Here is an 11861-nt window from a genome sequence, read left to right on the forward strand (position 1 = left end):
TGTGCAGTGCGAGGGGAGGGGGAAGAGCCCCTCTTTTGGAATGGGGCTGGGGTCCTGGAGGTGTGACTGGGGGAGAGAAGGGGGCTCAATGTTGCTTGTTGAATCTACCTTTGGGGCTATGGGCTGTCCTGCAGGGCAGCTGGTGGCTCTGGGCTTGTGCCTGTGGGCTGGCAGGCTCGGGGCCTGCTGCTGCTGTGGTAGGGTTAACGCCCAGCCCTGGTTTATGGTTAGATGGGACCGTGCCTGTGACCGGGGGGTGCATCTCCGGTGCACAGCAAGGGGCCTGTCTCTGCCACCCAACCACCACCGGGGGTGTAACTGCTGTGCAGGTGGGCTCCGGGTATTGCTGACTCAGGTACCAGAGATGGGCCGGGCCCTTTAACTAGGGGAAACTTGGGCTCTTAGTGGGGACAGATCTCCCCACCTCTGGGAGAGCTCCTGCATGGGAGCCAGGCAGCAGCCAAGGATGCAGCAGTAGCCAGTGTCTGGTCCTTGCTCCACCCCTTGGGGTGGGGGCCGAGATAAAGAACATCCTGGCTTCACAGAGGCGATTACCCCCTGAATGTTGGGGATCCCCTGCCCTTGCCCCAGCTGCCTCTTGTCTCTCCCTTGCCCCATGAGCAGATGCCTCCCTTTTCCTTCCTCTGTGGTTACATGCTTCCTGCCCCCTGCCTAGGGCCCAGGCATGGGGGCTGCATTGGTGGTGGGGGATCTTCAGAAAGGACGTGTGATGTAAGGGGCCCAGCTTGAGACCCCTCTGAGGGGCAGGTTTCCAGATGGCACTAGCCCTGGCCCGGGCCAAATGTCCCCTCTAGAATCCCCTGAGCATCTCCAGCCTTTTCCCATGAAGAGTTGCGAGCCCGAGGCAGGGGAAGCTCCGAACCTAGAGAGCTTGAGCCACGCTGGCTCCAGCGCATCTCCTTCCCCTTCGCCAGGCCTTGGGGCATTCACGACTGGCCACGGGGCCCCTCAGCAGAGGCCTGCGCCTGGGGCACTGACCTGTGGGCCAGGCAAGGCAGCCTTTGCTGGTAAGGTCGCTGCTCCCATCTGATCTGGCATCGGCAGCAGGCTCCGCGGAGGGAGCCTGGCCAGACTGGTAGGGGGGCTCCTGAAGCCGTGCAGGGACAGCACAGGGAAGCTAACCCTGCATCTGCCCAGTCTGTATGTGACCTGGGTTTGAGGCTGAGGCCTCGGGCTGACACCTGACTCGCTGTGGGGCTACCCAGTGTGGGGACTGAGTGTTAATGAACATGGGGCTGGCTGGGGGGGGTGGTGATGGCAGGGTGGGGCTGTCCCGAGCTCCCACTGGAGCCAGGCAGGTGGGAGCAGCTTGCCGCAAGGCTGCTGCCTGTGCACAGAGGCCAATGTGCCTGCCCAGGGAGCCCTGGCTGCTGGCATCGGCCCCCAAGTTCTGTGCCCATTGGACCTGCTGCCCCTAAACCAGGAATCCGGGGTGCTTGGGGGGAAGTGCCTTGGCTGGGGCTGGCTCTTGGCATGAAAGGTGCCAGGCTGGCTCCTCCTCTGCCTGGCTGCCTGGTAGGGACCCCTCCTCGGAGAGGCTGCTGCTGCTCCTCTTCCTGCCCTGGGGCGCTGCCCATGCTGACTGTCGCAGCCCCCCGGGCGGAGCCGCCTGACTCCCCTCGCCCAGCCAACGCTGGCGGTTGGCATAGGTGGTGTTGGGGGTGGAGCTGGTGAAGCTCCAGAGGGGCTTTGCTGCCTGGTTGGCCATGGGGATGTCGCTGGAGAGAGTCTTGGTTACGATCAGATGCCGCGGTGAGAGGCTGTCGACCCTGGGGAGACATTGTGCACAGCTGCATCAGCCTCTGCCCTGGGCGTGACGGCGGCACAGGCAGACAGTGCTGCGCTGTAGGGGGCTGTAGGGGATCGGGTAGGGGTGAGGTGGGGGGCACTGTGCTGTAGCGTGTGGGGTAGAGGCGAGGTGGGGGGTGTTGTGCTGTAGAGGGGCAGGGTAGGGGCACGGTGGGGGGGTGCTGTGCAAGGGGCGGGGTAGCGTGGGGTTTGGGGGGGTGCTGTCCTGTAGGGGCACAGTGTATGTGGGGGGTGCTGTGGCTGCAGGGGGTGGGGTAGGGCCGTGGGGGGATGCTGTGCTGTAGGGGTGCGCGTAGGGGCGCTGTGTCTGCAGGGAGAGGGGTAGGGGTGCAGTGGGGGGTGCTGTCCTGCAGGGGTCGAGGGTGGAAGGTGGGCGGGGGGGTGCTGTGCTGTGGGATGAGTGGGGTGCAAGTGGGGGGCACTGTCTGTAGGGGGCACAGTGGGGGGCTGCTGTAGGGGGTGGGGGGAGGTGGGGGGGTGCTGTGCGTAGGGGTGGGTGAGGGCAGTGGGGGGCCCGCCTGTAGGGGGCACAGTGGGGGGGGGTCTCTGTGCTGTAGGGGGCAGGGTGGGGGTGCGGTGGGGGGCAGGCTCCCCTCCCAGTCAGTGCTGACCCCAGCACCGCACTAAGTCAGGCCCTTTCAGCCCAGCCTGGCCGGCTGCCTGCCAGCAGTGATGCTCCCCCAGCACTTTTCTCCAAATCTGGCCGTGTTGCAGCTCAGGTCCCTCCGCGCGGCCACTCCAAATTCCCCCTGCTTTTCAGCGGCCCGGCTGCCTCTTCCTCGCTTAGGCTGACCAGACAGCAAGTGTGAAAAATCGGGACAGAGGGTGGTGGGTATAAGGAGCCTATATAAGAAAAAGCTCCAAATATCAGGACATCTGGTCACTCTAGCCTCACTTTCTGGCTTAAACAGCTGTGCCACACGGTGGCCTGTTAAACGGCGTCCGCCCTAAGACTCCTGCTAATCAAACCTGGACTAACCATCCCCCCTTCCCCACACGACATCCGTCCCCCAGCTCTATTATGGGGACATGTCTTTCAAGGAGCAAGTTAGGGATTGGGGCTGGGGGAAGCGCCTGGAGGTGTGTGGATGAGAATCGCCCACCTCTGGCCAGCGCCCTGTGCAGCACCTTGTCCCTCCTTCGCTTCAGAGCCACGCTGCCAAGGCTAGACAGCCCCAGCGTGACGCCATCCGAGCTCTTGGATCAGCATCATTGGCACCTCCCACGTGTGCCAAAATCACATCCCCCGCCCTCCCCCCGAAAAAATCACAGCTGCTTCAAACCTGGGAGATTTTTCAAGCAAGCCCCTTCGTGCTTGCTCCCCTCCTGCCCTGTTCACGTGGGGGACGCTTCTTGTGAACACCCACAAAGCACCCTCATCGGTCACCTCCAAAGCCCTCCACAAAACCCTTGTCCCTGGCTAAGCTGCTGCTGGGTGGAGAGCAGGGTCTGGAGCGCTGACCGGTGTCGTATACCCCTATCGGGCTGTTGGGCGCCAGCTGTTGGCTCTTGGCTTATACTTTATACCCCACTTTTGCCCTCTCCTTGTACCCCCCCAACCTTGCTCCCCTAGCACAGTACTGGGGTCATCAATGATTGCAAGGGGAGAGCGCCCCCAATTAAACTCCACCCTGCTCCCTGCAGATTGGAAGCTTCTCAGGGACGGAGGGGGCGTATTTTTGTTCTGTGCTTGTACAGCGCCTGACACCAAGGGGGCTTGGTCCAGGACTGGGGATCCCAGGTGCTACCATAATACACCTAATAAGTAATGATGATAATAAGATATATTTTAAAATCATCTGTATCAGGTTTTGTTTGTAGATTTTGAGCCATTCGGGGTCACATTTTCCAGCTTTTCTACACAACTATAAAGGCCAGAAATTTACTTTTTTGCCTCAGTGAAAGCTGAGCAGTGTCTCCTAAAATCATTGGACTCCGGCTGCTGGGGCTTTAAGAAAAACACATCATGAGACTCACTTGGCAACACAGGGCAGAGGCTGCAAACAGCAGCAGGGAGGTAACTGAGCTCACCTGATCTCATTGTACGAATCCTCCATTTCCTCCTCCGGCCACTTCCGCACGCTCTGGTGGTGCAACCAGAGCACCAGGGCTAGGAGAGCCAGCAGCACCAGCCCCATGGTCAGGGTGACGGTGATGCCCACCGCGATGCCCAGTGTGCCCTGTGGGGCTGAAACACAGCAACAGGAGGTCACCAGCGGCTCAGCAGCCAATTGCTGCCTAGATGGTCGGGTGGCAGGAAAGGCGGATCGTGGTGAGCAGGGGGTGCGGCAGACCTGGACTGGTCAAAGCAGACGGTCCCAGTGCTGGATTTGTCAGCAGAGATGAGCGGGAATCAGGTTTTCCGCAACTTTGGAAAAAGTTTCCGGCACAGAACAAAAATGAACAATTTCCACATTTCCCAGGCAATTAAATTCCAGAACAAAGACACCGTTGGATTGATCAAAATGTTTCCTTCCAGTTTCGTTATTATAAAAGGTTTCCTTTCCCCCTACTACTGTACAAGGAAAGAAATCCTGAAACAAAATGTGGCTTCGAAATGAAAAGTCGAGACGTTCCCGTCTGGAAAGGGCCTACCTTGGCCATCTCCATATTTGCATCATTTCATTTCCCAGAATGAAATCGAATTGAAATTGACGCATTTTGCTGTCAACCAATCAGCCCTTTCCGACAGAGAAACCTTCCCACGGATCCTTTCCGACCAGGCCTGGCCGTTAGCCACAGGGATTTAGAGGCACAGAGATGCTGGCTTTGGGTGCAGTCATCTCCCCTCTTAGGGCTTCAGCCCCCAATGAGGGCCGCTCTGCTCTGATCCAGGTTTAGGACCCCAGGGACGGGGCGGGGCGAGGTACTGTGGGCAGCTGTCTCCAGCGGGCTGTGCTTGTGGCATTTGGGCTGGCTTCACAGCTGGGATCAGTTTGGTGTCTGGGTAGCCAATCAGAGGGCTCACTGGGGTCAAGCTCTCCGGTTGGGCGCAGGCACGGGTGAGTGTCCAATCAGTGCCCAGTGTTTGATGAATGGGATCCACTCCCCTCCCATCCCAGCCCTGACTCACCCAGGCGCACGTGCAGCTGGAGGGCGCAGGAGCCAGAGCCCAGCGCGTTGGAGGCCGTGCAGCGGTACAGGCCTGAGGTGGCGGCCGTCAGGTTCTGCAGGGTCAGCAGGGCCCGGCGTGCCTCTGCCCCGCCAGTCGGAGAGTGAGGGGACAAACGAGAGGGAGCAGGTTACACTGGAGCCAACCGCAAGCCAGCTGGGGGGCCGGGACTAGAACCCAGCTCCCTGGGGGCCGAGCACAGGGCCTCTGCCATGTGGGCTCCAGGGGATGGCTGCTTAGCCGGTGGTGGCACAAGACTTGTCTCCTCTCTGTGGGTCCAGCCACTAGACCTCCCCTCCCACTCCCCACTGGCTTCTTCTGCCAGAAGATGCCCATCGCGTATGCCACGTTGCCCTGTGTGCAGGTACACGTAGGGCTCACGTGCTTGGGGCGAGTCCCTGCTAATGGGACCCAGGTCCCTCTCCATGCCGCACCCCCTCCCCCACCCTGCCGTTCCCAGTACCTGTGTAGCTCATCACCAGGGGCTGCGTGTCAGGGGGGATCTTCTCCCAGCTGAAGGTAGGGGCGGGCACGCCTTCCCGCACGGCACAGGACAGGTGGACGTCCCCCCCTTCCTCCCCGCTCCCCTCGCTGGAGCACTCGGGGCTGGAGGGGGGCACTGCAGGGACACAGACCAGCCCTGTCAGGGGGACCTGCTGTGGAGAGGACAGTCCTCCCTGCACACACACCTGCTCCCCCCAGGGTCCTTGGGCTGCCCAGTGCCCACAGCAGCTACTGAGAGCCCAGGCACTGGGGGTTGTTAGCACTCGTCAGAGAGCTGCGGTGGGGTGGGTTGGCCCAGCTACAGACAGAACCACACACTCAGGTATGTACACACGCGCACACACAGCTCAGTGCACACGCACTCACACACACACTGCACAGTGAACACACTCAGTGCACATGCACTCCCATACACAAGCATATATATACACAATACCCAGACAATTCAGCTGAGTGCAAACACTGTGCACACAAACACACACAGCTACACCCTTATGGTACAGACACACTGCTACATGCTCCCACACAGACTTTACTCCCATGTGCACACTTTACACTAAATCTCAGGCTAACACAGATAAGTAACACAGAGGTTCACAGCAAAGTGTGCACACAACACACACGCAGACCGCTGCTCAGATGTGTCTGCATGTTCACCCACTGAGATGGGGCACACACACACACACCCCAGCACTCACTCCCAGCCACACTGGGACACACACACCCCAACCTCCCCCACACACACACTCAGACACACTCACACACCCCAAGATCCAGACAGATACACACCCCTAACCTGCACAGACATACAGATGCACACATACCAAGAACTGCACACACTCAGGCAGACCTACTCACACAGCCAGGCCCCCAAGATACTCTCACACAGACACACATACTAAGAGCTACACATAGAGACAGACAGATCCACTCCAAGACCTGCACACGCGCACACACACACACACACATACACACACACTGAGACAAGCACCCAGTAGAGGGATGCTGGGGGCAGCAGAGGTGAGGTGGGGTTTCTTCCCCACGAGGGCGGGACGTACCGAGCACGGTGAGCTGGATGACCCCGATGTTGGGCGTGTCCCTGTCGGGTGGGTTCATGACGCTGCACTGGTACGTCCCGCTATCCGAGCTGCGTGTCTTGTTGAGGAAGATGGTGGCACTCTGGGCGGGTGGGAAGGCGAAGCCCACACGGCCTGTGTACTGGGACAGACTCTCCACCACCTCTCCCTGCTCATAGGCCAGGACCTGGGGTGGAGTGGGAGGGAGGGAAGACCCCACCCATGAGCCAGAGATGCCTCCCCTTGCTCCCTCATTGAGCACAGGGCCTTTCCATTGCACTCGGAGAGGCAGTGTGGGCCAGTGGGCAAAGCACTGGACTGGGAGCCAGGACTGCCTATGTCAAATCCCACGGCTGCCACCAACTAGCTAGGCTAGGTCCATCGATGGCTATTAGCTAAGATGGTCAGAGGGACAACCCCATACTCTGGGGCTCACTCAATAAGTTCCCTGTTCTGTTCATTCCCTCTGAAGCACCTGGCAGTAGCCCTGTCAGAACCCAGGATACGGGGCTACCCAGACCATTGGTCTGACCCAGAGTGGCCGTTTGTATGTTCTTATACCTGGAGGGGCTAGTGCCAAGCCCAGTGTCAGCAGGAACAGGGCTGGGCCTACTGCAGAGGAACCAGCACGGCCCTCGAGGATGAAGCCCAACAGGGGTCTGTTCAAGGGTGCATCCTAGGGTGGTGCTGCCAGGCAGCACCTTCGCCCCAGCACTGCCTTTCCCCTCATGACGGGGAGAGGGGGCTGCTTTTAAAGTCACTCTTTAGGTTGGTGGTCTGAAAAGCGAGGCCAGGCTGGGATCTGCAGTGTGAGAGAGAGGAAGGTGGCTCATTGCCCCCTCTATACAATGCTCCTAAGCGGCTATGCAGCAGTACCCCATGGGGGCGGGGTGGAGCAGAACGGGGGGTGGGGGAGCAGAACCCCCCCGTGACTCCTTAGTGAGCTCAACCCTGAAATCTGCCCCTTGCTGTTTTATCTAGACAGCATGCCTGCAGCTGCTGCTATTATTGCTGTGTCGACACCTTGCTAAACTGTTAGCCTCACTAGTATCCTGCAGCAAGGAGCTCCACAGGTTAATGATGCCCCAGTTTTGAGAAGTTGCACAGCGCGCTCACAACAGCTCCTCTCTCTTGCGATGCCTGCAAAACTCTGCCATCTGACAGCAGCTGGTGAACCGGGATGACTGTTTACTGGGCATCACAAGTTCATTTGACCTCGTGTGTTGATCCCCCCCCGCCATTGCTTTCGTGCCCCCTCTCTTCCATTGCTTTCTCACACCTGTTTTGTCTGGCCCCCATCCTAGGCTGTGAGGTTTCTGGGCAGGGACAGTGTGCAGCATCCTAGGGCCCCGATCCCAGACTGGGACCTTGGTCTCTGACTGTTCCGAAGTTAACCGGCCTCCAGCAACAGAAGGGAAGGAAAAGCGCCATGCTCCACCTACCTGCTGGGGGTGGTTTGGCTCTGCCAGTGGGGTGACCGTCCAGATGATGTTGAGGCGACTCAGCGAGGCCGTGGTGCGGAAGTTGCAAGGCAGAAGCGCATTCCCTCCCCTCGCCACCTGGATGCTGGCAGCGCCCACTGACACCTTCACCGCACCCACTGCTGGAAAAGGCACAACGGGTGGAGTCAGCAGGGAGGATCCTGGCAATGAAAGCTGGGACCCTGGCCAAGATTCAGAGCCGGAGGAGTGAAAAACAGACAAGCTCCCCCAGCCGGGATGGCCGCCAGCAGTCAATGCTGACTGACACAGGACAACCAGAGCTGTGTGGCTGAAACAGCCAGATCTCACAGAAAGGGCCTGAAACAGCCTCCACCCTCCGGTGTGAGGGCACCTGACACCCCCGGGCAGTGGGTGACGTTGGCACGGCCTAGAGCTGGGCACAGGAACAATTCTAGCATCCGGCCTGTGCCAGCCCAGTGATTGTTACCGTGAGGACTGTCAAAGTGATCCAGAAACAAAGGGTCCATGTAAAGCTCCATTCCCCGCTGGCCCACATTAGCCACCCAGTTCCCAGAGACACAGCTCTCACCCGCGCAGGGTCCCCCGGGCACAGTTGGGCATTACATGGGGCCTAGCGGGATGTGGGGCCTATCTCTGGTTGCCGAGGGGAATTTCACCCTGGCTGAATCTTTGCTCTAGCCTGAGGAACCTGGGAGCGACTGGAGAAACAGCAAGGAAGAGAAAGTTAGGGCTGAGGCTGGACCCATTGCGGGGAAACCGAACTAGCCCAAGCCTGGCTGGGGGATTCCCAAGCCAGAGCGACCAGGCTGGCCCGAAGACACACGCAAGGGGCAGCCAGCGCACCATAGATCTGGGGCGTGATTTCTGCACTGAGGAGTTGGAATAAGCCTGGAGCAGCAGACAGTGTGGCTGGCTGGCTTGCACCTGGCAACTATGTTTTGCCAATTCATTTTGCCAAAGAACCATCAATAGTAATTAGTCCCACTTGATAATTAACATGGATTTGTCTCCTGTCCTGCCTCGATCCCAGCTTGGCTGGGTTAACCCCTTTGGGGCCGAAGGAGTAATTAGGAGCCATCACACATCAGCTCCAGCTTGCTTAACCCTTTCCAGGCTGGGACGCCCCCCAGCGGGGATCTGAGCTGGATCCAGGAGATGGGGGGGCTGAACAATGGGGCACTGTCCTGCAGTGGCAGGGAGGGGATTGTTATGGTCACTTGCTCCAGGCAACTGCACAAAGTGGGAACCATCTGCCTGCCCTATTCCCATGCCAGATAATTAACAGAGGCCTGGGAGGGGTGGGACATGACAAGTCCTCAGGGTAATTGGCACTAATTAGGAAGCGCAGTGCGAGGGGCCACGGGACAGGCAGCCACGCCGATGCCATGTCTGAGGGGCCCTGGCCTGGTCACTAAGGTGCCCCTCGGCTAAGACAGCCCCTCCCCAGCACAGTGCAGCCAACACCAGTGCTGGGCCCCCAAAAGCGTCCTGGAAAGAGCGGCCCCCATGAAAGGTTCCTGTCCATTCCAGGTGGGGGCGATGGATGCCCCCATGCAAAAGACTGTGTGGCCTCATAGCCCTTAGCCCCAAGGATCTCCAAGCACTTCCCAGACAGCTGCGCACATGGGGAAGCTTTCCGGACCCATGTGACAGATGGGGAAGCAGCAGCTCGGAGAAGGGAAAGCAACTTGCCCACAAGCCGGGACTAGAACCCAGGCACCCTGAGTGCCCCGGCTGTGCCTTAACCGTTAGTCCACACTTCCCTCCACACCGGTATCCATAAAGGCCACTCCGCTGGGCTTCCAGTCAGCTGGGCTCCCGCTCCTCCCCAGCCCATTGGTCATCTCCAGCCCCCTGGTGCTCCTGGGCGTGTTGCTGGGAGATGAATTCATGGTTGGCCACATACCCGCGGGGATATCATCAACACCCCCTCTCCCTCCCCGTGCCAGTGACCTGGAACAAAGAAGCCTCTCAGTCTAGGAAAGGCCACTGCACTGCAGCACCTCCAAGGCACCAGGCAGGCATGATGGACGGACCGTGATTTAACCTGGTAATGCAAGGCAGGTATGGCAGATCTGCCACTTGGAGGGATCAAGGGGTAACTGATATGTGGGAAACCGAGGCACGTGGTGATTACGTGAATTGCCCACGGTAACACAAGGGGGTAAGAAAGAGGTGGGAATATAACTCGGGAGTCCAGATCTGTAGTATGCCCTGCTCTCAGACCCCACTTCCCTCCTCCAGCTGGGAACAGACCCCAGGAGTCCAGGTGCTCAGCCCCTCCCCTGCTGCTGCTCTAACACTAGACATGCTGCCCCCTCTGAGAAGTATAAGCAGGCCCTGGACGAATGTTGCAGTGCAAATAGCAGTGTCACCTTGCCCAGACTATGAGAATGAGGCAAGAAAATTGAGGACAATCAAGATCTTTGCTCCCCCAGCGAATGATTCCCCAGAGAATCAGACACTGGGGATTTGTCTACACTGCAAAGCCTCCAAGCCTAGCTCAATTGACGGGCTCACAGAGTGAAACTGTAGCACAGACAATCCCACTCAGGCTGGAGCCTGGGTGCTGGAACCCATCGAGTGGGGAAAATTTGGAAGCCTCAGCTACCATCCGTCCATGCTGCAGTTTTCAGCCCTGAACCCAGAGCCGTGCAAGCCAGAGTCTATTGAACTCAGAGACGCAGTGCCAGGGGGTTTCTTGGCAGCGTAGACGCACCCAGTGCTTTTATCTATGGACCTGAGCTGGCCCCTATCACTGCAGTGTCTGAGCATCCCACCCTCTGCAATGTATCCCGCCCCTGTGTGGCAGGGCTACTATCCTCATTGCACACAGGTGAAACTGAGGCACAGGAAGCTAAGCAACTTACCCCAGGTCACACAAGGAGTGTGCAGCAAAGCACGGACTAGCACCCAGGTCTCCCAGCCTCTAGCCTGGTGCCCTAACCACTGGGCCAGCTGGGCATAACCAGCTCCTCATCGTGTATTATCCCCACTTGGCACTGGCATCCGGGATACCATTGTGTGTCAGGCAGCAGCTGCCAGAGGTCTCACTTCTCTGCCACCCCCCCGCCGCCAGGGTACCCTGTGCCACCCCCTGCTCATGCCCCTTGGAAGCGTTAACCCAGAGCTCCCTCGCAGCTGGCCACATCACCGGGGGGCCAAGGGGAGGAGACAGAGCTCTGTGCAAGGTGCTGCAAGGATCTCTGCCTGTGGGCATGGGGGTGATGGTGGTGAAAGATCTGGGATTGGCACCTAGCTCAGGGACTTCCATTCCATCTCTCTTCCCAGCCCCCAGCCCCAACACTGACCCCCCATACTGGGCAAAACCTCCTCCCTCTAGCCCCCAGGCTGCCCTGCTCAGCCCGCGGATCGCAATCTGCAGGGGCTTCGACCTGAGTAGTGATCAGGGGCTGGAGGCGAATGTGTGAGGTCACCATCCCAGCCAGGAGAGGAATTATCCCCTCTCCCTCGCCCCATCTGGTTCCCCTTCTGCCCCCAGCCCCCCAGGGTACCTGACAGGTAGCAGTGGAGAAGCCACAGGCTGGTGGGGATGATGGGGTGGCCATGGGGTCTGGTCCTGTCCCTCGGGGCCATGACTGTGACACTCAGATCAGCACGTCCATCCCATGCTGCGCTCAGCTCCCCGCCGGCTGCCTCGCTCCGTCCGTTCCCTTCTGAACTCGCCTTTAGTCCCCTCCCTCTCCCGAATCCAGGGCACGGCTCAATGGAAATGAGCACAGGCAACGGTGCCCCCCCTTCTCAGTGCAAGCTGCCAGGGCTCAGTTCTTCTTCGAGTGCTTGCTCATATCCATTCCAGTTAGGTGTACGCGCCGCGCGTGCACATTCGTCGGAGAACTTTTACCCTAGCAACTC

The 11861-nt window shown here is 59.2% G+C and overlaps 1 protein-coding gene across 1 annotated transcript; it reads right to left on the bottom strand.

The window, feature by feature from the left end:
• Positions 1 to 1275: 1275 nt before the first annotated feature.
• LOC116825336 (immunoglobulin superfamily member 11-like) lies at positions 1276 to 8503 on the bottom strand. The gene is made up of 7 exons (XM_075070678.1): positions 8452 to 8503; positions 7965 to 8125; positions 6505 to 6709; positions 5394 to 5561; positions 4904 to 5026; positions 3862 to 4018; positions 1276 to 1790 (listed from the first exon to the last, which is right to left on the bottom strand). The coding sequence occupies exons 1-7, from the start codon at positions 8501 to 8503 to the stop codon at positions 1436 to 1438; spliced, it is 1221 nt and encodes a 406-aa protein (XP_074926779.1). The 3' UTR covers positions 1276 to 1435.
• Between the last annotated feature and the right edge of the window lie 3358 nt (positions 8504 to 11861).

This window comes from Chelonoidis abingdonii, chromosome 11 (assembly GCF_003597395.2).
Source record: "Chelonoidis abingdonii isolate Lonesome George chromosome 11, CheloAbing_2.0, whole genome shotgun sequence".
Classification (NCBI taxonomy): Eukaryota; Metazoa; Chordata; order Testudines; family Testudinidae; genus Chelonoidis; species Chelonoidis abingdonii.

Excerpts from the sequence above, each read along its gene's own strand:
- LOC116825336 (XM_075070678.1), bottom strand. The coding sequence starts at position 8,503 with ATGGAGCTTTACATGGACCCTTTGTTTCTGGATCACTTTGACAGTCCT. Across the intron at positions 5,562-6,504 it reads CATCCAGCTCACCGTGCTCG|TGCCCCCCTCCAGCCCCGAG; the intron begins GTACGTCCCGCC and ends GTGTCCCTGCAG. Across the intron at positions 4,019-4,903 it reads CCAGCTGCACGTGCGCCTGG|CCCCACAGGGCACACTGGGC; the intron begins GTGAGTCAGGGC and ends GCTGTGTTTCAG.